The sequence below is a fragment of the Gavia stellata genome, chromosome 13, assembly GCF_030936135.1.
Source record: "Gavia stellata isolate bGavSte3 chromosome 13, bGavSte3.hap2, whole genome shotgun sequence".
Classification (NCBI taxonomy): domain Eukaryota; kingdom Metazoa; phylum Chordata; class Aves; order Gaviiformes; family Gaviidae; genus Gavia; species Gavia stellata.
Window position 1 is genome coordinate 3,410,377 of NC_082606.1, and position 27,088 is coordinate 3,437,464.

At 60.4% G+C, this 27,088-nt stretch overlaps 1 protein-coding gene across 1 annotated transcript; it reads right to left on the bottom strand.

The window, feature by feature from the left end:
* Positions 1-14,336: 14,336 nt before the first annotated feature.
* PTPN9 (protein tyrosine phosphatase non-receptor type 9) lies at positions 14,337-25,636 on the bottom strand. Its single transcript, XM_059824108.1, has 13 exons — positions 25,604-25,636; positions 20,251-20,394; positions 19,692-19,781; positions 19,447-19,571; positions 18,563-18,668; positions 17,790-17,900; positions 16,718-17,046; positions 16,229-16,322; positions 16,053-16,122; positions 15,556-15,634; positions 15,161-15,311; positions 14,846-15,053; positions 14,337-14,563 (listed from the first exon to the last, which is right to left on the bottom strand). Exons 1-13 carry the CDS (start codon positions 25,634-25,636, stop codon positions 14,337-14,339), a joined length of 1,767 nt encoding a protein of 588 aa, XP_059680091.1.
* Between the last annotated feature and the right edge of the window lie 1,452 nt (positions 25,637-27,088).

The following is a 27,088-nucleotide window of genomic DNA, read 5'->3' on the forward strand; positions in this document are numbered from 1 at the left end:
TGATATCTCAAGATAGGAAAGCGGAATTAAGATTCAGCTTTCTGCATGAAATATGCAATCGTGTTTTATCACACAAAACACAGCCTTACTGTTGGAAATAAAATACTCTGCTGAAAAGTAAGTGGGATTGAAGAAATCATTAAAAGGACGTCGCTAGCACAGGCATCTTAAGCACATGCAGACCCTGAGCAACACAAAGCTCATTGAATGCAGTACTTGAACACAACAGACTCATGGAGGATGCGTTACCTACACACAGCTTGGACGAAGTTGCCTACACTGAAAGCAGAAAAAGCCTCCTGGAGAGTCCAGGCAGGATGACAGTCAGCCGTGAGAGACGCTTTAAAAACGTGAAAGGGGGAGGAAAACGACTCAGATTTTGAAATCACTTACAAAGCCCCAAAATAAAGCATTCTCTGTTTAATACACATAAGACACGTGCAACCTCAGTGAAACCCGCAGAACCACTACCAGGAGTATTTTGTATCCCATACGCCACACAGCCGTGGTTCTCCCAGCATCACCAGCACCAAGTCGAAGAGTGCAAAGCGGAGCAGCGCTAGCAGGCACTGCATCTGGCGTCCTGCGTGCCTGCCAGGGATGCTGGCGAGCACTGATCAGCAGCTCCCCCACTTATTCTCCCATCTTTTTTTCTTCTCCAACAAGCAGGCATGTTCCTGCCCTACTCCAAGTTGTCTTTATGCAAATTCTTTTCACTTCACATCTGACAGGTCATTTTGCCACTGTCCCACTCCAAAGTGCCATGAATTCTTCGCTCTGTTTGATTGAACCCTCTTCTGCAAGCAAATTCCAGTGCTGTTTTCTGTGCATTGATAGTTATTGCCATCCTTGAGATGTTATCTGTTGTTTGTCAAACCACTGGGTGCTCAAAAGCATGTTCAGCCTATTAAGGTGCTTGCTGGGCAAAGAACACAGTGAAATCCACCCTCTTCAGCCTCTAATTCATCAGGACCTCTCCAAAGCAAGTTCCTTTTCAGTTCCAGTGCAGTTAAACATATTCATTGCTAACGCAGACACATGGATAACCAAGAGGGAACAAAGCTCCCCCAGAATAATGGTACGACAGCCAACTACGCCAGTTCTCATCTACCAAGCCAATTCTCATCTTCACAGCCTAAATCCATCATTAACCAAGGAACCCAAAGATCATTCACCAATATCTCCGTGCACGTCAAATATGTAAATGGGAACCGGCCGGCCGCAGGTTCAGAGTAGACCAAGGTGGGCTTGAAAACGCAGGCTTTGTGCAACGAAGCGTTTTCCCCTCCGTGTCCCTCTCAACTAGTCTCTCCTTCCACTTGCAGGAGGTAGGACAAGAAGGAAGATGACTTCATTTTGGAGTTGCTCTTCAAGTTTAACCTCTCAGAATAGAGTCCCTTATCAGGTCCCCAAAGCGCCTAGCAGGTAGAAGACAGCTGGCAGAAGAGGACTCCTCACCCCGAGTAAAGGAGAAAGCTCGTTAACTGGGCCTTATTTACAAGTTAGAAATCCTAAGTAGGTCTGACCTCCAGCACGCACTCCGAAAGCAGAGGAGCACGCTCCAGGAGCTCATTTTGCTAATGGTGCCTGCACTGGTTGTCTTTTCATTCAGCTGGTCTCTGCTGACAAATAAAGAGCTAGGCAGGTTAACTTGGAGCTACTCCCTTCAAGCACAGCCCGCATTCAGCTTTGTAAAAACGTACAGTTTTATGCTAATAGGGCTGGGACTAAACTGAGCAACACCAGCAAATCTGGCCACGCACCATCATCCCACGAGCAGAGCTAGCCAGGATTTTGCATGACAATGGCTGACTGCATGACTAAAGTCTGGGCAAAGCTTTGGTGGCATCTATTTATAAGCCGCTCACCAACGTGGATACCCTTCTGCTCTAAACACTGGTACACCAGCCAGTCCTTCCACTTTCTTTTGATCTCTCAGGCTGCTTCGCCCCTTGCCCTCTCAATGGTGCAACAGCTTTCCTTCCCTACAGCAGCAACCAAGAGCTGCTGGTTTGCAGACACGTAGACTCTCAAAAAAAATTCACGTGATTTTCTATAAAGAATTGAAATGGTTCCAGCAGGCTTAACACACAGTCTGCAATAAGGGGGGGGTGGGGGGGCGGGTGTCTGTATATACATACGTACACATGTTGTCTACGTGGTGTGGCGGCTGTTAAGTGTCCCACTCTTGTGTCTCACTTCCCAAAGCAACACTCCACGCTTGTCACTTCGGATGGACTAATTGAGCTTTAAAGCAGAGACTGTTTGAGGACAGAAGATGGCTGGAAAACTCGTGTGCCCTTATGAGGATTAAAATGCCACCTTAGGCTGACGGAGAAGCCTTTTCCCCGTGGAGCCACCAAACATCTCAGCCCTGTGAGGCCATGGGAGTTGTGGTAGCACCGAGGATACATTACCACATACACACCAGCAGCGTGAACATCAGTTTTTGAAGCTCCTGATTCTCGCAGACCAAGTGAGCAATCTTCCAGAAACCTAGCTTGCTGTACCGTCGACATTAAAGCTTCCGTTTACTGAAAATTAAAGCTCCTGTAGGTTGTTCTTCCCTCTGAATTCCCCTCACCATCGCTAACTGAGCTTGGACTCTGCTTCTATTCAAGCACTGTACCTGCTTCAACTTTAAAATTTCACATTATAGTCTATATGTAGAGAGAGTCAATATTATAGGCAATAGTCAATAGCATTAGTCATTCTTCCTAGATAACACCACACTAAACTCTCACTTAGGGTCTGCCGTGTAAGAGGGGCTCGCAGCAGACCACCACTTAAGGAAGTTTACTAATTCACGGGCTTTTTTAATCCTAGCAGAGAGATGATTTCAATACTCTGCTGTACCTAGACGAAGACTAGTGACGTTAACTCTGTGCATCCACCACCACCAAAACTCTACAGAGAGGGAAAAGCACTGAGGGGCGAGCAAACCAGCACCAGAGCAGAAACACAATGCTGAATGCTCCAAAAGTGCATTAATTCCCTCGCTGAGGTCCTGCTGATCTTGACCTGGCATCTTCCAAGGATCTTCCCCATTCAAAAGCTGGAGAGATCTGTTGTGCAGCATGTCCTGCCCCTCCTACAGCACGCCAGACAGCCGATACAGAAGAAAGGCTGTGATGACACCCAAGACTATACATGTCATTTTAAACTGATTTAACTGAAGCCTGCTGCTCAAAGGGGCGGTTCCACCCACTTCCACCCTCAGTGACAACTGATTTCTCTCGGCATCCTTGCTGATGGCAAAGCCCAGCTAACGTGGAAAGGTGTTTCGAGGATAAATACACAATTGCAATCAGTAGTGTCAAAGACTTTTATCGGCTAGCCGGCCTCTGCCGAGGCGACACTACAAACAGTACAAAGCCTATTTTATGTTGTCTTCTCAGGCACACACCTCTGGCATCTCCTTATGGACTTTGACTCTAAGATTTAGAAAGCCCCGATTCAAATTGCATCATCTGTAATCTTAATTCGGGGTGGAAAAAAAACGCAAAAGCCACAAAAATAAAGAAAGGACTGCACAAGACTGAAAGCAAGTCAAGAACTTCAGGTACTTTCTCTCGCTGAAAGCACTGAACCGAGGCACGTAGGAGAGCTTAGCAGTAACCGAACAGGCTGAGTCCCACTCTGGGCAGTCCACGGAGAATTATATCCCCTTTCCCCAGCATCCTTTCTACCCAAACTTTTACCATCACTTACAGTACACTACATTCTGCCTACAGGAGGATGAAAACTACACGCTCTATTTATTTTTTTTCCTTTTCCGAGGTTTTTAGTGTTCCTCTTCTCAGGGAAAGGACACCGCATAGGAACACACCTCTGATCTTTCCACCCGTGCGACCTCCCAGCTCACCAGCTTTGCTTAGCGCTACAGGTAGGGCGCATCAGGCGGACATACCACAAACGCACACAGGCTCCTCGGCTGGTAAAGCAAGAAAAAAAGATTTAAAAAAAGGTACTTCGCATCTCAGTAACACCACCAGAATTATGAAATTCCACCCCGCCAACCTCATCAGAGGATTCCCCCATCCATCTGCCTCGCGTAAGCCAGTGGGACCAATAAACGTAAGTGGAGCGCATCCCTTCCCCTCTGGTATCGCAGAGGGGAGAGGAGCGGCAGCGCTGACACAGAAAGAGAAGGAACAAAGCGGGGACAAGGGTGGATTCAGCTGGCGGAGCACCACACGGCTCCCTCCTCACGCCCGGCTCCACTCCTGCCTGCTCACTCCTCCGTGGGAGCAACGAAAGCAAGAGAGCCCGTGTACCCTCCTCTTCCCTCGCAAAACTGCCTCTCCCGTGGCAGCTCCGCTCGCCAGCTTTTTACCAAATAAGACCTCAAAAATCTGCTTTTTTTTATTTCAGGTTTTCCGATCAGATAAGCAGGGGCTCCTGCTGTTAAATAGGTGTCAGAATCAAAAGCAAAAAGAAAAAGACAAACAGAGACTAGGAAGAAAGCGAACGGGGAATGTCTGCTGCCTCGACACCTGTTGGAACCACAACACGCCTGTGGATAAACACGGACAAGTTGTGAAAGCGCCACTAGAGAGGATTTCGGTCCCTGCAGACCGAGGACCCTTCAGAAAAAGGCCAGGGAAATCACATAGCTGCAGATGACGTGTTTAACACGTGCGGGGGCTTTTTAAAAGGTCTCCTTTCGGGGAGAAAGGACTCAAAACTCAGGAGCAGTAAACGTTAAGTCTCTGCTACGGCTCCGGATCCTGGAGGGGCGGCTCTGACCCCGGAGCCATGGCAGATGTCCTGCGGGACAAGTCGCCCGTAGGATTTCGACGCCGTATATCACGGCGCCTGCTAGAAAGCAGCCGGCTCAGGTTCCGGCAGCGCTGCTGCCTGTGCACTAACCCAGTCGCGCGACTTCCAGAACATGACCCAGCTTGTTCAGCGATCGCTGGTGTATTTTTTGCACGGTGCCACACAGCCCGGATCCCTCGCCTGTACGTGGGAATAAGCCCCCGGCCTCGCCGCAGAGGGGTGCTGTGCAGAGAGGCACATCCATGACCAGAGAGTCATTCCAAAATGAAATGAGAAGTATCCAAAAGAAGAAGGTGCTGGAAAAGCATTACGCAAAGCTTTCGGAGCAGTTAGGAGAGTTTTCTGCAAGGTGACACGGTGACAGCCTGTGGATTACATGCCAGAACCCACCACGAGGCAGACGGGACATGAGTAAACCCCACTCGTGACGGGTGACAAGTTGGTACGGCGCCGATCCGTGCTTTGCCAAAGCGGCAGACAGCCCGGGCATTAAACTCCACCGCAAAGAGACAATCCAAACCGAGCTTTACACTCAATACAGAGGTTAGCATCATTTTGCCCAGTTTCCCGAGTACATCTTCCCCACGCGCGGAGAGAATTATCAGAATACTTTTATTTACTAATTTTTTTTTTTTTACATTAAAAAAGAGACAAGACCCCACAGGAGTTGGAAAAAAGCAGCACGTCCCCAAAAGCGCACCCCTCGCCTAACAGGCTGAAATGACAGCTATTACGGGACTTTCTTTTCTGTTCCAGCTCTAACAGCCATAAAAGCTTTCCAACGCTGGAGAAGACCAGAACAGCAATCTGGACAGAAAACGATTCATAAATCCTGGAAACGTAAATGATCCGCCTGCCAATTCCAACGCGATGCTCCCGGCTCCAAGACCCGCACGTGCCAGGAGCCTGCGTGGAGGGCTCCCCCGGCAATCCGGGCTGGGTCGGGGAGGGGGAGAGCATCTCCCTTCCCACCCTGCTTCCAAAAGCAGTCTAAATCACCCGGAGTTTCCCCAAACTTTAGCAAATTACTGCCATTTTACTGGGTGAACTACCACGATGAAGCTTTTCAGACAAGTTCACGCTGAGACAATGTACCTTAACCAGAAGCGGTGGGTGGGAGGGACGAGGACGAGATGCTTTGGGGTGAGAGAGCGTGGCTCCCTTTTACAAAGAGCGCACCGGCCTGAAAAACTGCTAAATTCACCTGGGCAGGGAAAAAAAGACCCTACAAAGTGGTTTTCAGTTCCTGGAGATCCAGCGCGGGCTGACATGAAGCTGCCAAGGCACTTTTATGTGATGAAGGAATTTTACAGGTGCTTTAAAATGAGTATATTAACACGAGGTGCCATTTTATTATATAGCATTAATGGCACAATATTTTCAAACAACGTATACCTCTTGGAAACTGTATTTAAAACAAAAAATTACAACTTAGGACCGGAAGACTGAAGCGCAGATAGAGCCACACTTGAAATAAGCTGGACATTGCCCACTTGTTTACTGACCCCACACCTTTTAGCACGACCGACGAACATGAAAACAACGAGTTAGAAAAGAAACGTTAAGGTGTTAGGTCATTCTTAAGCTATGCTTTAGCGCACGAACCAGCTTTTGATTCCTCTGGACAACGCGGGAGGTTAAAAATCCAGGCGCAGCTCGAGACGCTTTCGATCACTTGTTCCAGCGCTGTTTTAAAGGAATTAATTTTTAGATTTGGATGGGTTTAGCGGTGCAAATAAACGCAGTTCTTCCGGGACGTACCCCTTCCATCAGCGCACTGAATACACGTGTTATTTGCACAAATAACGAGTATAAAAAACTCATTCTGAACCTGGGCCAGGAAAACATAGAAAAGACAGTATTTAGCTAAGCAGAGACGGAGCACGCTCGTATTTTTAAAGCTGTCTGAACCCCCCGGCCGGCCTCCTGCAATCCCGAACCTAATTCCTATGGATGGGCAGCAGCCTGGAGAATTAAAAAGCGGGGCTGAAACATCAAGCGCAAGTCTCCGACAAGTTTAAGGCACAACACCGTGCGGAGAGGACGCCTAAAAAAGGACGCCAGCTCGCTATTAAAAAGGCTTAAAAATTAATGCGTGCGAGAGGAGCTCTTGGGTTTCCGTCCATCTATACATCGCTCCAACAGGTCCTTATGGATCGCTGCGGTTTTGAGCTGGAAAAACTGCAATGGGGTTCTGGGAAGCGACGGGGGAAGCCTCGGCGAGCCCGGGTGCCACCTCGGAGGGGGCAAGGGGAGCGGGGAGGGGGCCGGTGCGAGGCGGGAGGGGGTACGGGCCGGTGGAGGGGGACGTGGGGCGGCGGAGCGGGCCCCCGCCGGGCGGCTATCGAGCGGCAAAACGCTTCCTAAGGGCAACTTCTCCGGTAAGTTGGGGCGGGCGGGGGGGCGCCGGAGCCCGGGGGAGCCCCGCGGCCCGCCCCCCCCACCCCGCGGGCTCCAGCCGGCTCTCGGGACACCCCCCCCCCGGGGCCGGGCAGCGTGGGGAGGAGCTCGGGGCGGAGGGGGAGCCCCGGCGGAGGACCCGGCGCGCAATGCGGCCGGTACCGGGGGCGTGCAATGCGGGAGAGAGCTGGCGGGGGGCGGTCCCGCCGCAGCCCGGGAGCGGCACCGGGCGGAGGGCGGGAGGAGGGGCGGAGGGAGGCGCCCGCCTCGCAGCGCGCCCAGCGGCCGCCGCACGCTCCGCCCGCCGCTCCCGCCATGCCGGGGCCGGGACACCCCCTCGCGCCCGGCGGGGCGGGGCGGGAGGACGCGCGACCGCCCGCGCGGGCCGGGGCTCCCCGGGGAGCCGCGCCGCGGGCACCGGCCCCCCCCCCCGCCCCGTCCTCCTACCCCCCCCCGCCCCGTCCTCCTACCCCCCCCCGCCAGCGCGCGCGGCACCGGCGCCAGGCCCCGCCCCCTACGGATCGCCGAAGGGGGCCGGCACCGGGCCTGGCGACCCCCCACCTCTCCGCCCCCCGTCCCTTACCTCGAAGCGGGCCCTGGCAGCGGCCGAGTCTCCCTCAGGGTCAGGGGGCGGCGGGGCCGCTGCGGGCCCCTCCCGGGCGGGCGGCGGGGGCGGGCTGTCCCCGGTGCGGTGAGGTGGGGGGGGTCTCCGCGCCCCTCCTCCCGGAGCGGGGGGGGGGGGGGGGGCGGCGCCGGGGCCCCGGGCGCGGGAGGGGGGGGGGCGGGTTTCGGCGCGGGGGGGTAAGATGGAGTAACCGTCTCTCGGCCGCCGCGGCGGAACGCTGCCCGCTTCTCTGTTCCCCGGGAAATCCCGCCCCTCCCCGCGCAGGGGGGGAGCCCCGAACGCCCATTGGGCGCGCCGCACGCCCGTCAGCACCGCGGCCAATCGCCGCCTTGGTCCTGCCCACCTCGCCCGCCCCTATTGGCCGCAGCCCCCAGGAAGGGGATGTGGAGAGGAAGGGAGGGAAGAGGGGAGGGGGGGGGCGACCGCCGAAGAAAAATGTCCGTATAAGCAGCGCGCCCCGCCCCCGTCCCGCCTCTTCCGCTGCCCCATTGGCGGCGGACGAAAAGCGCCTGCCAACCGGCGAGCGGGCAGCGCGACCGTCACGGCGGGGAGCCCGCCCACGCGGCGGGACTGGCCCCGCCTCCTACCAACGAGGCCCCGCCCCCTCTCTGGGGAGCCCTTTTGTGGAATGTTTACATCGGCCGCGGCCCGCGCGCGCGCGCGCGCGCGCGGCCCCTTCCCCCTCACGGCGCGCGCACACGTGCTCGCCGCGCCCCCCCCCCCCCCGCCCCGGGCCCCGCCGCCAACCCAACCCCCCCCTCCGCGCCGCCAACCGGGGTCGGGGGGGGGGGGGGGGGCGGGTATTGGCGGCGGGGCGCGGGGGGAGCGGCGCGGCGCTGCCTTTTGTCCCCGACCCCTTCACTTCCGGGATGGCAGCGCCCCACGTGGGGCGGGTCTGTTACACGTGGGGGGGGGGACACACACACTCACACACACGCACGCACGCACCGGGGGGGGGGGGGGCGGGGGGGAGAGGCCCGCGCGCCGCGTGGGCGTGCCCGCCGCCCCGCGGCCAATGGGGGCGGGGGGCGGGGCCGGCGCGGCGGCCGCTCCCCCCCCCCCTCCTCCTCTCACACACTCACTCACTCCCCCCGCCCCCCCCCCCGGCGTCGCGCGCTTCCCGCCGCGCGCTTCCCGCCGGCGGCCGTTGGAGCGCGCGGGTCGCTCCTTCCCTCAGCCCGACGGCGGCGCCGGCGCCGGGCCTCCTCCCGCCCCCGGGGAAGCAAATCCCGGGCTGCCGTGAGGTGGTGGCGGGGGGGAAGCAGCTGTTACATACCCTCAACGCGCAGGCGAGGAACCCTGAATGGAGGGGAACTCCCCCCGGGGCGGATTGGCCCCGCGATGCCGATCGTCACGGCCGGACCGCCCACCGGGAGGGGGGCTGAGGGAGAGGCCTCAGCGGGGCGGGCGGGAAGGAGCTGGCCCCCGGCCCTGCGGCAAAGCCTGCCCCGCGGGGGTGGGCGAGCGCTGCCCGCTCCCCTCTGCCGTTGCTGAAACACGAGCTGAAGATGGGGCAGCGGCTGCGGGGGGGTTTGGGGGGTTTTTTTGGCTTTTTTTTCCTCCCGGGTTTTACAAAGTTGTGGCGGGAGTTGTCGGTGTCCCCTCTGCTGCAGGCACTGGCCCCCTGCCTGCCTGAAATCAAGGCTGGAAGAGCCAGGCCTGCCCTCAGATTACCAGTCAACGGGCCTGCTGCTCCTCTGGTCATCGGAGCGCGCTCAGGAGGGGGAAAAATAAAAATGCACACGCTCTAAACTTCGATTGAAATATGTATTTCGAGCATCTTCACTCAAACAAGGTCTAAACCTCCTGTGGTTTTTTTTTTTCTCTTTCCAGCTGCTTTTCCCTGTCTCAGCTCTAACCCCCAGCCAGGGCAGGGAGCAGGCGGCCCCCGGGTGCTGCCATGAGGCCAGCGCATGCAGACACAGCAGAGGAAGATCTCTTTTCCCTCTGGCTTGGAGCCGCAGCTCTGTTTAGCTGCGAAAAGGTCTCTGACCAGGGGCGTTTGAACCACGGGCTGCCGTGCCGCTGGGGATCGAGTCCGAACCTAGGAAGCTGGTGGCAAGGAAGCAGGAGGGCTGAGAAATGAAGTGCTCCGAGCCAGGCTGTTTCCAAACTCCCAGGGCTCAACATGCGCTGGGCAAATTACAAGCACTAAAGTAATAGTAATTAGCAAGGCGGCGTGCACGCAGCCAAGAAACCCAGAAAGCCAAATGAGACAGGTGGCCGCAGGGATGGCATCGCCTTTTCGGGAGGGGGGAGTTTCCCTGCACTGGCTTTAAATCCTGTTTCCAGCCGTGAGCAGCACTTTGGATTTCATCCTTGGGCATGTTTCCTTTTAGGATGCGCTTCCTGCAGCCTCCTGCGAGCTCCCCTGGGCTCAGTGCTCTGAATTTTGCCCGTGGTGATTGATGCCCATCCCTCCAAGCCCTTCCCCTGCCCTGGGGCACTGCGGGGAAGGGGAAATGCTGCAGGCAGGGCAAGGCACTTTCTCCCGTTTCTCCCGGCCGTTTCTCCCACCGCTCTCCAAAGCAAAGTTTTGCTTTCCAGTAACACTTGGATACCCGTGTGAAGCGGACATTTCCACGGAAATCCGTATATCTGCTGCCGAGGGGGACCTGTCGGCATGGCGAGGAGGAGTGGATGGATCAAAACCTTGCGTTGTGCAAGAGGACTGAAAACGCCGGCTTTGACAAGAAACGCAGCCCTGGAAATAGTCGGGGGGCGGGTAGTGTTTGGGTTGTTTTCCCATGGAAAACACTTACAACCCTTTCCTCCGCCTCCGGCACAGATGGGATCTTCATCCCTCCTCAAAGGGAGCTGCCGAGGTCTACGACAGCAGCATATCCGAGCAGTTCCCATTCGGAGCTGGCATTGGTGATTTCCCTCCCTCTCGTCTTCACCTAAGGATGGTTTCCTCAGGGCGAGCCCGATGGTTGGAGGCAGCCGAAGAAATCCTCTGCCCCGTCTTCCCTGCCACTTGTCTGTCGAAGGCCACCGATCTGTTTAAAAATCCCCAAACTTCAACTTTGAAGTCCAAAACAAGTGACAGCGGATCTTATCACAAGAAGAGTTGAAAAGGGAAACATTTTAAAAAAGTCGAAAAAGAAAAATTAAGCCTAAAAAAATTAATATATATATTAACATGAACCTGAAGTATCTTTTGATTAAACACCCCCCTGTAGCCCGCTGCCTGGTGTTCCTACCGTGACACCGACAGACATCCAGGACACAGCTCTCCTTGGAAATGTTTCTGTTCTCCGTGCCCACGTCGTACGGAACTAAGCTAAAAGGTGTGACCGCCTTTACCCATGCCCACGGTGCGGGCGCGGTCGGGATTTCGCAGCCTGTGGAAGGGAGACAGGGGCTGGGCGCACCCCTGGGGCCACGCGGGACGTTTGGCACCACCCGCAGCTTTTGGGTCCAGACCCAACACCTTGCTGAAAGCTCCGCTGAGCCTGGGAGAGCCACTGCCGACAGCACAGGCTTGAAAACAAGTTGCGGACACCCCCTTTCTGCACGCGTGACAACAAGAGAGCCCAGCTGGGGTGAAGAATATGTTTGGCGGCGAGGAGGGAGGGCCCCGGGACCCTTCCTCCCGAGGACGAGGGGCTCCCTCGGATGCCAGAGCCACCCTGCAATGGGCACTGGGGGGGAAACTCGAGGCCAGCCTGAGCCGGAGGAGCCGCTCTGCATGTCAGGCTGCATGGGCTGACGCTACTCGAGGAGCACAGCGGTGCAGAAAATGGTACCTAGAAGAACAGGACGCTCCAGCAGAAACAAAACGGCTCCACAGGCAGGACGTGCACAGCTCCGGGGACGCTCAAAACGCCCACCTCTCGCACAGTTGCGGGCGCTGGGGCATCCATCCCTTAGAGACAGATGCTCTGCTGCCTCCGGTTCTTTTCCAGCCATCCAGCCCATGCCTTTGGCCCCGGATCGGCATGGCCAAGCCTGTCCACGCCTCGGTCGCAGGGGAAAGCTTCCCCCTCTGCCAGTCCCAGAAAGGCACCGGCCTCCTTGGCTTTTTCGGACTCCAGCTGAGCAAACACAGGTGCTGCTCTTCCCACGCGCCCACGTTTCCCCTGGCCCGGCAGCCTCGCTGGGGACAGCTGCTCTGCTCTGGGGCACGCACTCTCCCGCTGGCTCTAGGGCTGGATTTGCACCAGCCGCCTCTTTTCTTCCCTCGCCCCGGAGCCTCAGGCTGCGGCTGCCGCTCCGGGACCGGTGTCGCTTGCACCCGAAGGTGCTGGGGCTGGCTGTCAGCCCGGGAGCCCACGGGCAGCCCAGCCATATCCCCCCCAGCCATGCCCATGGGTTTTTGTGCCCTCCACACCTGCTCAGAGCAGGTTCGTCATCACAGAAGCGATGCCTTCACCCCCAAATCCAGCAGCAAAACGCCTTTCCCCAACGCTACCATCATTTTACAGGGGCAGTTTTGCAGAAAGCTCCCAAACATGGGAAGAGAGCGTCTGGCCTCGCTTGCTCGGCCACCCCATCCAGGGCACAGTGCTGCCTTTCCGGCCAGGACCCGGAGGCTCCTTGTGGACAGAGGTTTGGTTTCCCGGCCTGGTCATCAGAACGGCCAACGCACCCTGGGCACCTTCTAAATAATTATTAATAAAACTAGATAGGTGGAAGGCAACAGCTGGAGAAAGGGACTACGCGAAGAAGGGGCTCCGAAGAGCCCATTGCTCGGAGCAGGACAGCAGATTGATGCTCTGGGGCTCAGCAAGGCCCTGGGAAAAGAGGCAGGAGCTCAGAGCGGGGTGGCTTGTCGTCCCCCCCCGGCTAACAGGGCTGCGTACGGCACGGCCCATCTCGCTGCCTTCCCTCCTGCCATTATCCTGCCCGCCCAGCACCGCTGCCTGCAGCCTGGTTATCTCTCGCAGAGCCTCACCCGGGAGCGGGCCGGACACCTCGTACGGCTGCTGCCCTCAGCCCTCCAGCCCCGCAACGCAGCCCCCCACCCCCAAAGTGCTGGGGGGCCGTAGCAGGTCAGCGTGTCCCCAGGGATGGGGCCAGCTTGCTTTTGGGGGACCGCGGGGTGTGCAAAGCCTTAAACTCTCTCCCTCTCCTCTCCTGCCCCTGACCGACTCCACCACGAGAGCTAAGAGGACTGGTCACTGGTAGTATATTTATATGTCAATACAAATAAAAACAAAACAAACCCCCAAAAGTAACAACAACAAAAATGTTTCTCTGAACAAGAGCAAAACAGGAACATTTACAAATACTTCCGGCTCTGGCTTGGATCAAGTTAATGTTAAATAAAAAAAAACAAACCCCAAAACAAAACAAAAAACAGAACACCCCCTCCCCAAGATTATAAAAAAAATAAGAATATACACATTCAAAGAGCTTATTACAGTATAAAGTTACGAGGCCCAGGCGCTGCCAGTCCCAGCTCCCCGGCAGCACGGAGGGGCCGGGGCAGGCGTCCCCGGGGGATGCCGCTGCCCGAGGTTGGCTCGCTGCCTCCCCAGGCTTTGGGCTTTCTCGCTCAGCGCTTTTCCAGCCCGTGACTCACGGCAGGGCCGGGCCCGCAGGTTCCCGCTGCCGGCTTGGGAAAGCCGGGCAACCCGGAGAGCCGGTTGGTCACCGTCACCTCGTACCTAGTGACACCCGCGGCTGCGCCCCGAGGGACGCCGGCAAGCTCCTCACCCCCCATGCCCCAAATCCTCCAGATCCTCCTCCCAGGAGCAGAGCTGCCCTCTCCCAGCAGGAGACAAGGATGGGGAAGACGAGACAAGGAAACGGGGGGATGCCGCCGAGCATCCCCGTGCCTCCCACAGGATGGGCACGGGAGCGGGTACCGGGTCCCACTGCTGCCCACGAGGAGCAGGGGGGGCACAAAAGGGAAAAAAAGAGAGGGGAGGGGGGAAGACAAGACAGAGCCAGGACCGAACTCACCGCTCCAGGGATCACAGCGGCGAGAGGGCAGGACAGCAGGGACCCACAGAAGCTGCTAAAACGGGTGCTTGTATATATGTATCTATATAATAGCCAGGGTTGGGCACAGCGAGGATATATTATATACACACATACATACAGACACACAGACTTAGTGGCAGGTAAGACTGAAGTAGGTGCTTCTTCCTAAGCCCCAGGCCAGGGCAGGACTGAAAGTACATCTCCCAGGGCTTTGCAAAGCCCCTTCTCTAGATACATTTTAGATGGTCCCAACAACAACAACAAAAAAAATTAAAAAAAAACAAACCAAAAACAACTCAAAGAGAAGAAAAACCACCTCCCCAAACAACCAAACCCCCCAACAGAAATACCGCAGAGAGGAGCGAGAGCCTCTTCCCGCGCTGTCCTCCACCCCCCGGCGAGCGGCAGCCACCATTTGGTTTGAATAAGGCACAGTTCGACAGCAGTGCTAAGAGTTGACGACGGGCAGCCGCCTCCGCTCTCCGGCACCGCCGCCCCGACGGCTCTGCCGAGTCCCGGCGGGCGCGCAAGGCGGCTCTGGCAGCCCCGGGAGGATGGGAAGTGTGTGTGGGGGGTTCCGGCAGGGAGGCGGCGGGTCTCAGTGTCCCGGCGAGCTCTTCTCCTGGCCGGCCTGGCTGTGGTTGGCGAGCAGCAGGCCCTCGCGCTGGGCGTGCTCGAGGATGGCGGTGTAACAGAAGTAATACTGCTCGGGGGTCTGGATGCTGAAGGCGCGCTGGGTCCGCATGCGCAGCACCGTCTGGTAGATGTTCAGCGTGCCCACGTCCTGCAGCTGGGACAGGCAGATGTCCAGCGCGCAGAAGGTACCTGGGGACAACGACGGGGACGGCGTCAGCCACCGAAGAGCCATCACTGCCTCCTGCGAGAACCGGAACTGCGCAGCGGCGGTCCTCAGCCCTCTACCAACCTCCCACATGAGACCACGGGCATCAGGAGAAGCAGGGCAGAGATGCCCCAGGATCTGAGGACACGCATCCCCGATCACCCGGCTTGCTTGTGGTTTCCCGGGATGGAAATGCCCCGGGGAGGCTGGACTTGCCCCCCACCACCACCAAGACCTCTGCCCCAGCAGCAGGGTTACCCCGTTACCTGTCCTGCCGATGCCGGCGCTGCAGTGCACCACAACCGGGGGTCCCCCGGGGTGCCCCTTGAAGCGAGGTCCCAGGGCGCTGACCGCCACCCTCTGCTGCTGCTTCACTGCCCCCAAGAAGTCGATGAGGGTGGCCGCAGATGAGGGGACGCCGTAGTCCGGCCAGCTCAGGTACTGGAAGTGGGACACCAGCCGCCGCTCCCTGGTCTGGGGGAAAGCAGGGGGGTTAGACCCTCTCCCCTCCTCTGCCCCCGGCCAGGGAGGACCCCCGGTGCCCCTGTGCCGTCCCCTGCCAGGCAGCTGCAGCCACGAACCTCCGAGCTGTGGATCTCCAGGATGGTTTTCTTGTAATGGTTGAGGTTCTCCACACCCAGGTTGGTGATGGTCAGGGCCCCGAAGCACACCTGGAAATCCTTCTCCAGGGGCCAGTACTGGCCGCACTTTCTCCTGCCTCCCTCCTCCAGCCTGGGAGCAGAAGGACAAGCTGGTGATGTCCTCCTCGCCCTGCTAGGGACATGCCCCATGCCCCCCCCAGCCTCATCCCCTTGGGGATCCCACAAGGACCTAACAGTCCATCCCTGATGCGGTGTCCCCACCCCGCGGGGCTCTGGCTGGCACCACGGCTGCAGGGACACTGCAGAGAGCACGGCGCTGCTCATCCAACATTTTGCAAAGAAAAACAGGGCCGTGCCCTGCCCAGGGCACTCACCGGGTCGTCATCACGATCACCAGGACGTTTTGCTCCCACACCATGCGCCAGAAGTCACCGTAGGTGTTTTCCAGAGGCCCTGCAGGGACAGCCCGCACGTCAGCCCAAAACCTGATGGGTTGGGGCAAGCCCCTTTGCCCAGCAGCCTCCGCCAGCGTCTCTCGCCCTCCCCACCCCGGGGGACCGCAGCCCCTTCCCGGGGGGACCGACCCTGGTGAGCATCTACCAGCCCCGCCTGGAGCTACCACCCGTTTGGACCCCCCCAGCACCGAATCCTGCGGCTCAGCGCCGATCCCCTCTCTCTGCTCTGCGCTGCTTCATGCCGGGGCAGATGCTTGTAGGGCAAAGCCAGGGGCTGGGTTTAGGGGCAGGAGGAGGGGGCTGCCATCGCTGCTGCTAGCAGGGGTCTGCTCAGCCAGTGGCTGATGCTGGGCAGGGAGGTGAAGCCCACACGTGCATCAGGAGCAAAATAACTGCTTGGCAGCTCAGGGCCGTACCCTGAGTCCCGATGTAAGCGTTCCTCTGCTTGTAGCCATCCATGAAGCTCGCGTTGATGTAGTCGGTCAGCTGGGGAGGGAAAAGCACGCACAGCTTGAGCCCTCTGGAGCCCCGCGGCCAGGACGGCTGCAGCGGCTCCAGGTGGGACCCAAGTTTCCGTCCCGGGCTGGCTCACCTCCGGGCGGCTGTACGGCTTCGCCAGCTTGACGCGGGTTTGGTCCAGGCAGGGCACGTCACCGTACCGGTTCTTCTCCTGGTTGTAGGGTGCCCTGGGAGGCAGGGGAGAGAGGGAAAGGGAAGCAGGGACGTTTTGCAGGCGGGAAGGGAAAGGCAGCATCCCTCCCTCTGCACAAGCCTCCGGCACCCGTAGCCTGGGCTCTGCTGCCATCACCTGGCCAAAGCCTCGGGCAGCCGAGTCCCGGCCAGGTCCTCGTCCCCGCTGTCCCCTTCGTGGCTCCCTCCTACCCCCGGGGGCTGCGGGACCTGCAAAGGGGGCTCGCAGCATCATTAGGCTGGAGGTCTCCATTGCTAACCCAAAGCACTGCATCCGTGGCCGGGCTGCCATTGAGCAGCAGCAGTGCGGGGAGGAGGGGACCCAGCTTTTTTGGAGCGAGAGAGGGGACCCCCACACTGCCCTGCACCCGGCTCCTTCCCCCCGACTCACAAAGAGCAGACGAAGGTGCCGGTCGGGCTCCTACGCCGAATATCTTCGTACTCTTCATAGATGCCCCGTTTCTGCTTGTGGTTGACGTGATCCAGCAACTCCTGGAGGGTGACGGACTTGGGCCCGGGGACGTGGACGGAGCCATTATCTTTGGGGGCCACCAGCGGCACCAGGATGAGCTCGTCCAGGGGGTCGGGGTGCCCGTTCTGCTGGGGCAGGAACCGACAGTTCCAGCTCAGAGGGTCCAGTTTGAGGGACCCCCCGAGGTACTCGGGGAGGCATTCCCGGGGCAGGTGCTCCTTCAGCTCCGACATCTTCACCATCTGCACCTGCGGGAGGAAGAGGAGGAGCAGGGGTGACTCCCAGAAGGATGGAGAGTGCTCGCTGGGGATGGGGACAGGGATGTCAACAGCCCGGTGCAGTTCCGATAGAGCCCAGAGATTTCCCGCAACAGCATCAGGGTCTTCCCCCTTCCTCCCCTGCCCTGGCAGGGCACCCAGGGGAACACCAGTGGTGGGGCAGGAGCTGGCCCCCCCAAAGCTACCCGTGGTGGGAGCCCACGACGACACCCAGCTCTGAATTTTCAAGCGGCTCAGAGCTCCTCCCAAAAGCAGAGGGGCAAAGTCCAGCCCAGGGAGACACCGGGCTGGAAACGGCGCTATCAGCAGCACCACTGATGCTGAGGATACTGGTTCAGGTATTTTTGCCTTTGCCAGATAGGGCCCGAGCGCAGGTCTTTTAAGTTTCCCTTTTCTCCTGCGTGCTCAGCAGGTTTCCTTTCCTTTTAATCATTTACCATTGCCTCCATTGCTGCTGCTGGCAGCCTCACCGCAGAGGAAGAAATCATAGGCGATTTCAAAAGGGGTTCAAGATATTTGCTGAAAATACCGAAACAGGTTGGCCCCTGCGAAACAGGCTGAGAAAGCCTCTGTTTCCCCCGGATTTGGGCTCAGCAGCTTCCAGCGGATGGAGCTGAGGGGCACAGGCTGCTTACGCCATCCTGTCCCAAAGGGAAAACAGCCTCAGCCCTCCCCGCCGAGGGTCCCGTGCCGGGGGGGACCCCCGCGCTCACCCGCTCCCGCAGCTTCTCCTTCAGCAGCAGGCTGATGATGGAGTAGGGCACGCGAAACCACATGGGCGCTCCCACGATGAAAACCTTCTTGAGACGAGCCGGGAAGGCACCCTGCGGGCAGGAGGGGGTCAGATCCACGCCATCGCCGCCGCCGGGGACAAACCAGCCCCTCTCCACGCTCTGCCAGGGGTGGGGACACGTCGCAGCAGAGGTGACGACCAGCAAAGGGACCCCCGAGGTGGCAACGCCGCGGCCGAAGGGTGCCTCGCACAGAGCAGCCCATGGCCCCGCTTATTTTTATGCTCCGATACAGAAACAAATTATTTCCTTGGAATTAGGTAGGCAGAGGGTTTGGCTCCGCAGGGGAGAGGTGAAGCCTGGGAGCCGGGATCTGTGCGGAGAACACACCCTGGCCAATATTTACTGTTATTTCTTTTTTCCGGAGAAGGGAGGAGGCACGAAATGCCAGCACGATTAAAAAATAATTTGCATCTGTTTTCCCAAAAGTGCTGCCAGCAGCTGCGAGAGGAATCCGGCACGGGGACAGCTGATCCCCTCCTACCCGCCGGACACGGCAGCCCCGGCCGGGTCCAGCCTGGCAGGCTCCCAGCGCCTTCCTGAGGTCCTACGGGGCTGGAGCCGGTGCTCCTCAGCCGAGACGTGGTCAGCGTGGTCCGGCGTGCAAAATTATGCCAAAACCACAGGACTTCACGTACTCGGTGAACGAGTGGCCCACGTGACATCCGCGAGCGCCGGGTCACCCCGGCCGTTACCTTCAGCAGGTTGAGGATCTTCTTGCTGAGGTCCAGCTCGAAGTTGGTGTACTGCGAGCCCGCCATGTCGTAGATGAACACCAGCCCGTTCCTCTGGGTTTCAAAGCTGAGAGAGGGGAAAAAGCAATGTCAACCGTGCAACATCCAACTGCTGGGCTCCTGCACGAGCAGATCTGCCCCGTGCTAACCTCATCTTCAGCTTGCTGATCCCAAAAAATCCCTTTCTGTGCTTCCAGAAGGACTCACGGACCCAAAGCCCGCTTGTGCACTTCCCAGCTGCCCCACCACCTCTTCCTGTAACCCTTATTTAAGCCTGGCTCATGCCTTAAGCCTGTCTCAGCTGCATCGCCCATGATGGGTAAGTTCAAAAACAGAAAGAGCCCAGCGGGATGAATGGGATCGTCTCAGCTTTATATTTTTGGCAGGGCTCACATTACGTCGCGCTGGCGGCGGGGCTGCCTCCTCCCTGGCTGAAGCCTGCAGAAATCGGGAGCTTTGCTAAACTGAAACCTGGACGTGGGCAGGGAAAGGCTGCGAAGAGCCCGGTTCGCGGCTCGGGGGATTTCGTTCCCCTGCTGAACGCCTCCATGGGGATGACCGGCTTGAGTTCAAACCAGGGGAGGACAGGGAATTTCAAGCCACAGGGCGCTGTGACCCCTTCTCTCCCCTAACTAGAGATGGGACACCCAAAGGCACACAGACAGACTCAGCCACAATTTCCCCTTCAGAGATTCGCATTCACGGGAGAGACGGTGCATCTTTTGCCTGCGAAGCCTTTTGGAGGGATTTCATCAAAACCTCAGCAAGCAGCAGCATCTCCCCTCGCCCCTGGGAGGGAAGGGGTTCCCCAGGGACCCGCCGTCAGAGACGGTACCCCGGCTCACCTCTCCACCGCTCGGTCCAGCAGGTAGAAGAGCGCCTGGAGCACCACGTGCTGCACACTCTTGCTGGGGTGGTGCAGCTTTGCCGTGAAGAGGGCGATGGAGGCTCCCGAGGGGTCCCGCACGCTCTGATGAGGAAACAAGGTCAGGCTCCCATGGCACCCGAGGACGCCCGCACAGAGCGGAGCCGGGACGAGCCGCCCAGTTGGGGTAATTCGGCGGGCTGGGGGGGATGACACCCCACCTACCAGAATGGTGAACTTGCCGCTGAGCAGCTCCGAGCGCAGCGGCTCCTCGTGCGGCTTCAGCTTCACAATGCCCTCCTTCAGCCGCGTCTCCTGCGGGCAGGGAGCCGGCGTGACGGCCGGCACGGGCACCCCAGCCCTTCACCCACCATCGTGTCCCTGTGGGGCACCCAGCCCTCCGAGGGAAACCCCAGCGGGGAAACCTCCGCTCCACAGCAGGGGATTGCAACCAGCTGCAGCACCGGGAAAAGCAGCTTCGCAAAACCGGGATGGGAAAGGTATATATGCATATATATCCTTTCTATACGGGGGGATGCTCTGCGAGCCAGCCAGGAGGGCACCCTGCGAGCACGCACACTGCTCTCAGCGGAGGGGAGGAGACTGGGGTTGGCGACATCTCCATGGTGACTCGCTTTGGCTGAAAAAGGATTTTCCAGCCGGATAAAACCCATGGTGGGGGGGGGGGAAGAAAAAAAACAAGGGGCGGGTCTTCCTTGGGACCAAAGATCTCTCGCAGAGCAGAAAGCCCATGGCCGGGGGGGACCCGGCACCGCTCGCTTACCCGATAGGAGTGAAAGAGCTCGATGGCCCGCAGGACGTCGAACTTGCGGGCCATGAGGAACTTGACGGCCACGTTCCAGGAGAGCGGGGACACATTGTACTGGCCCGTCCACTTGTTGATCTCCTCCAGGAACTGCTTGGTTGCCTGCGGGAGAGCCGAGGGGCGCAAGGTGAGATGAGAGGAGGAGCATGCGAGGAGCATTCCGGGTCACCGTGGGAGCTGTACGGTCCTTGGTGCGTGCGCAGGGGCTGAGCACGGCTCGGCAAACCCAGCGGCTCCTCGGGGCGAAGCGGGGAGCTCTACGGGAATAAGTGCTAGGAGCGCTGGCAGAGGAAAATTGGCCTTGGGGGTGGGGGAGACTCGTGGAAGGGAGAAGGGGAGTGAAAGGAGGATTTTACAGGCTGCAAACTCCAGTTCAGACACAGCAGCAGGGTGCCGCGGGAACCCATCAGCCGGCAGCAGCCTCCCGGCGCTGCAGCTCCGCCGTGGAGCAGCGAACCCGGCCGTGTGAACACGGGTAACGAGCAAGACCGGCACCGAGGGCTGACGCTTCGACGTGCTACAGGACACGGACCAGCTCACCCAGTAAGGCCAGTTTCACACGGCTGCAGAAGACCAGAGGTGAAGAGTTCATTCCAGGAGGGTCCCAGGATGCTCCCGCTGCTCCCCACAGCCCACGGTCCCGTAACGCGCCGGGGCCATCCCGCACGAGCACGCTCCCCTCCCAAAGCACTGGCACCGCACGCACCCGAAACCAGGAGAAACCAAGAAAGAAACTTTTCCAACCCTAGTGCTGACAGAGCAGAGTCGCAAAACCCAACCTGCAACCTCCCGGCAGGCTGGAAGCCCTGAAGGCGAGCAAAATAACCCCAAAACGTATTATTTTTACAAGCTGTGTTTGCAAGGCGGGCTTGAGGTTTCTGAAGGCCCGTGCTAACGGAAGCAGCTTCGCTTTCTGCTGCGTATTGACCCCCTGTCCCACACAGGAGCCCCGAGGGAGACGGGGCAGCACGGCCCAGCCTTCCACCACGTCCCGCTCAAAGGATGCGAGCGGGATGGAGGGAGTCCCTGAAACGCCCCGCTCCCACCCAGGCACACCCCAAAATGGAGTTTCCATCCTCGCAAGAGTGGAAGATGGCAATGACAGCGTGAAGAGGAGGAGGAGGGACGGCGAACACTGAAGGCCGGCTCCCGGAGCAGGGAGCACGGGCAGGCGGCAGTGTTGGATGTCAGGCGGCGGCACGGAGTTACCGGGAGCTATTCAGCCAGAAAAGCTCGTTGGCGTTAATGACTTCCGATGGGAGGAAGCGAAGGGCCGGGGTTTATCGGCAGCACAAGGCTCAGCGGCGGCAGTGAGCCCCTCTCATGGGATGAGCCGAAGGAACCCAGCTCATCCGAGGGGTCTCTCCGCAGCCCGCCTGGCGTCGCAGCGGGTGTTTTTGGAATGGGTACCATCTCGCCTGGCTGCTGGAAGCCACTAAGGGCCAGCCCAGACCCCCAGCACATGGCAGCCAGAAGCTCCCTAACTCGGTATCGGAGTCCCGCAGAGCGGCCGGGCGAGCACCAGCCGGGAGGGAACTCGTGGAATTGGGCTGGATCGGCCGCCAACAGCGCTGGCAGGAATCTGAAAGCGGATTTCAATAGCCCAGCTCCAAGCTCTTGCAAAAATCCCCTTGAAGCATCGTGAGCCCTCCCGGCGCGGCAGTGTGCCACGGTCAACCGGCTGCGGCTTTGCAGCCGGATCGGTTCCCCCATCGCTGCAGTTGCTGGGGGCAAGGGACTGGAGGGGAGAGGGCAAAGGCAGGAGCAAAGGAGACGGGGTGTCACACACACCCCTGCCTCGCATTCCCACCTCCCAGCTGGCGGGAGCTTTTCCTGGGAGCTGTACTTACGGGACGCCTTTATCTCCACGGCTTCATCCCCAACAGCCTCCACTTTGCCAAAACAAAAGCAACTCTTTCATGGCCCAAATTTCGAACGATTTCTCCTCTACTGAAGAGGGATGGAAAAATAAACGGGGCAACACAGAAACCATCCTCAGCCCTAAGACAACGCAGGCATCCGCAGGTACGTATATAGAAACGTATCCTATCCGTAAGCTAAGCAGGTGGTGCCACCACAGCAAAACTCAAAAGCCCCGACTTGAGCTCGGGCAGCATTTGGGTTATGTCGCTCTGAGAGGCACCACGAGGCCCGACTGAAACCACCGAGCAGCTTTGCTGGGCGATAAGACGGGGAACCTCACTGGCCGTACCCCACCTCTGCCAGGGAGTCCCCCGGCTGCCCAAACGCTGGGGCTGGGCTGGAGATGCAAACCCGAAGTAAGAGCAGAGACGCTCCTTCCCCAGCACGTGCGGGGCGGCATGGGGACAGGGGCAAGCGCCGGGTACGCTCCCACTGCCCTCGGACGGAGACCGGAGCCGACGCTGCGACTTGAGATGGGAAAAATGCCCTGAGACAATGGAAAGGACGCCCCGAGATGACGGGAAGGACGCCCCGAGGGGCATGGTGGCAGCGGGGAGAGGATGCAACGTGTGGTTCAGGGCACCTTCCTCAACACCTAACGCACCACACTTCACGCGATCCCATTTCCAGTACCCATCACGAGGGATGCTGGGTTTTTTTGCAAGGGGGAAGACCCACGAGAAGCACTGGCTTTGCAGGGCGGCTCAGCCATGAATTCCCGCTTTCCCCCGCTTTCTTCAGGAGCAAAACAAAATCCCAAACTTACAAGCGCCGACATTCAAGAGCCGGTGAGCCAGGAGTTACCGAGCTGAGCATCAATACCAGCCGTAGCTGTGCCCCCCCAGCACGCTCCACCGGGTCTCATCATCATTTCTGGCCCTGATCCCACACAGATTTATCCGGGTGTTGAGCCGAGCGCGGCAGGGATCGCTCCCCATGCTGAAAACGAAGCCCGTGAACCAGAGCTGCAGCAAGAAGCCCCGTTTCTGCAAGCGACGGCAGCGCTGCGAGCAAAACGGTCCGCAGCCGGGCGTTCGGAACAATGCCGGTCTTTGGAGCGCTGGCGTCATCGAAGTCCCCGCTTCACTGCGCCAGGGCAGGGTGGTGACAAAGCCACCGCCGCAGGAACACAGGGGCTCTTCGAGCCCTCCTCCCCCGGGCTGCGCAGGCAGCAAAGCCACCCTCCGTCTTCAGCCCCGGGGGGGAATAAGTCCTGTGAAAATTGCAGCTGGGCTGAAACCTCCCGAGGAAAATCAGTTTGGCTCCTCTAGGATAGTCTGGGGAGGGAACGGCGGAGATCCTAAGGAGCAGGAGACATCCCGAGGCTGGCAGGGAGAGGAGAGGGGTGAAGCCCCCCCCGGCAAGTGGGGACCGGCCAGAGGAGCAGCTCCTCCTGCTTGGTGTTGGTAACAGTGGAGTCCAGAGCAAGCGGAGGAAATCCTGATGGTCCCAAGGAGGATGAGGTGGTGGCGGGAAGGGGATGTCCCAGCCCCAACCACCACTTACCCGCGAAAAGAGGGAAACGTCCACTATTTTGGCTTCCAAGCCACCAAGGGCAGCCTTCCCCCACCCCAGTCTGACAATCCAAACCCGGAGCCGTTATTGCAAATATCGCTTCGTCTTCTCCATCCAACATTCACGCACAAACCAAACATCTCGGCTCCCTCTCCCGGGACGGCTCTCGCTGCAAACCAAGCCTCCCTGCCAGAGCAGGGTCTTCTAAAAACCCCTTTCACTGGAAGCTTTGCCCCCTCCGCGACGCCGGGGAAACACAAATCACAGGCACCTGCGGGGACACAGGGCACGAGCACCCCCTGTTCCCTGAGGTTTTATTACCCTGGAGATAGCAGTACCGCTCCCGGGAGCGGCGCTGATAAGAGGGAGGTGTGGTGGAGGAGAAAGCCTGGGAGCGCTGCATTTCCCGAACACCGGCACGGGCTGCGGGACGGACTCCTCCAGCTCCGAGCGAGCGCTCCCTGCGGGGCAGGGGGGTTTGGGGAACCCGAGGTCTCCGTACCAACCCTCCTAAAACCCTCCTCTGGAGATAAAGGATGTTTTATTAAAAGAACACCCAACAACCAAACAGAAAACTGAGCACCCGGTCCCTTTTGCCTCGGGACCCGAGGCCGGCAAGGTGGCGGATGCGACGCCGCGCCCTCGGCCAGCCCCAGCATCACGGCGGGGCAGAGGGGAGCCTGGCTTCGAGGCAGCCTCCGGCACCGTGCCTGACCCCGGCTCCCGGGCTCCGCTTCCCCGTCCGGCGGAGAGCTTGGCGGAGGCGGCTCAGGGTGCGGACGCAGAGCCGGGTGGGCATCCCCGGGGCTGAGGATGAAGGAGGGGAGAGCCAGAGGTTGCTCTCGCCATCCGACGCGTCCCGGCTGGGTTATCGGCCCCGCTCCCCGAGCCGAGCAACATCCTCCCGCGGTGACGCAAGGCCGGCGGAGGAAGCCGGGACGTCACGGGAGGCCTGGGGCGTGGGAAGCGTGTGCACACGCATCCCCACGCCAGCCTACCCACGGGGGGGAGGCCGGGCAGGAGAGGCCGCCGGCACCCGAGGGGGGGGACATGCCGCTTTGGGGGCGCGTGACCCCAGCCCCACGCCGCAGCACCCCTGCTCACCCTGGCACCCATGGCACAGGCCCCGCAAAGGCCTTTGGGGCGCTCGCTGTGCGGCCAACCCCGCGGGGATGGGGGGGGCTGTGCGGGTGGGGGGGCTTTGCAGGTGGGGGGCTGTGCAGGTGGGGGGCTTTGCAGATGGGGGGGCTTCGCAGATGGGGGGGCTGAACGGATGGGGGGGCTGAACGGATGGGGGGGCTTCGCAAGTGGGGGGCTGCGTGGATGGGGGGGCTTCGCAGGTGGGGGGCTGCGTGGATGGGGGGCTGAACGGATGGGGGAGCTTCGCAGGTGGGGGGCTGCATGGATGGGGGGCTGCATGGATGGGGGGGGCTTCGCAGGTGGGGGGCTGCGCGGATGGGGGGGCTTCGCAGGTGGGGGGGCTTTGCAGGTGGGGGGCTGAACGGATGGGGGGGCTTCGCAGGTGGGGGGCTGAACGGATGGGGGGGCTTCGCAGGTGGGGGGGCTTTGCAGGTGGGGGGCTGAGCGGAGGGGGGGCTTCGCAGGTGGGGGGCTGAACGGATGGGGGGGCTTCGCAGGTGGGGGGCTGAACGGATGGGGGGGCTTCGCAGGTGGGGGGCTGAGCGGATGTGGGGGCTGCGCGGATCGGCGGGGGGGCTTTGCAGATGGGCCCTTCCTCGGGGAGAGCCGCCCCGCTGGGGCCAAACGGCGCTGGAAGCGGGGGCAGCCCCGGGGCGCTGCCCAGCCCGGCCCCAGCCCTCCCGGGGAGCGGCGCGGCCCGGCCGCGGGGACGGGCAGCCCGGCGGGGACCTACCTGCTCCTCCTCGGCGCTGAGCTCCGCGGCCATGCTGCGCGGCGCGGCCCCGCTGCCCCCGCCGGGCCGTGCCGAGCCGGGCCGGGCTAGGCGGCGGGCGCCCCGCCGGAGCCCATCCCCGGGGACCGGCGGCGCTGCGGGCACCGGCCCCGCCCGCCCGCCGCAGGCTGGGCCAGGGGCGGCTCCGCCCCGGGGTCCCCGCCGAAAGTGCCGAAAAAATTCAAAATTATTTAAAAAAAAAAAAAATATATATATATATCTGTCTATGATGGTATCTCGCAGCCCCCCGGGAAGTTTCGCTCGGCGCGGGGAAGCGCCGCTCGCCTGGGCTGGGCCGGGCTGAGCTCCCCGCCCCGCTCCGCTCCGCTCCGCTCCGCTCTGCCCCGGCGGGGGCGGCGGCAGGAAGCGCCCGCAGCCCCTTCCCCTCCCCTCGGCTCGGCTCGGCTCGGCTCGGCCCCGCCGGCGGCGGGAGGGAGGAGGGAGGAGGGAGGCGGGCGGGCGGCCAGGGGAAGGCGGGGGACAGGAAGCCCTCCCCGGCGGGGGGCGCCGCCGCCTCTCGGGCCGGCACCAGCGCGGGCAGCGGCCGGGGACGCACCGCCGGAGCACTGCCCCTCCCCGCCCCGGGGCCCTGCCGGGAGGGCGGCGCCTTCCCCGGCACCGCTGACGGCCTCGGCAGGCGGGAGCGCCGGTGCCGCCGCTAAAATGGTGGCAGGGAGGGCTGCCTGCCCCCGGGGGGGAGAGGGGCCGGGCGGGGGGTGAGGAGGGGGCAGCGCTGGAAAAGGGCGCCCGAAGCCCCCCCAGGGCGCTGCCTTCCAGCCCGGGACCCCGCGGCCAGGCGCCCAAGGGACGGCAGAGGAAGCTCGCAGGCCGCGCTGCGGATTTGTGTGAGCCCACCACCAAGCAAGGCTCCCCGGGGCCCAAAATCAGCCTCTTTTCTTTTTTTTTTTTTTAAATTTTTCATTCTGGATGCGTGCTGTCCCTCCAAACCCTGCGAGCGGTGTCCCGGGACAGGAGCGGTGTCCCGGGACAGGAGCGGTGACCCGGGACAGGAGCGGTGAGCCTGCCCGAGGCTCAGCTTCCCCGGAGCAGCCCCGCTGCCGCAGCACACAGCCTCGCCTCTCCCGTCGGCCCTTCCCGGTCCTCCAGCCTCCGCCTCGTCGCCTTCCTCCGCGGGCAGGCGTGCGGCTTCCCGCTGCGCAAAGGGGAGCCCGGGATTTCCAGCCGTTTCTTCGCTCTCCTTCCTCCGCAACCCCTAAACAGCATTCCCCGGGAGGTGTCGGCACCTGGATGGAGAGCCCCGACGCTGCTCCGGAGGGGCCGCCGGGAAGGAGTGGGGATCCCCGGGAAGCAGGACCCTGTGCCGCAAAGCAGCGGCCCCACTGAAAAGCCAGACCCCGGGACAGGGGGACATTTTGTTCAGCCGAGGAGGACTGCGTTGGCAACACGCCCGCAGCCAGAGCCTTTGGACCTAACTCGGAGAAAATG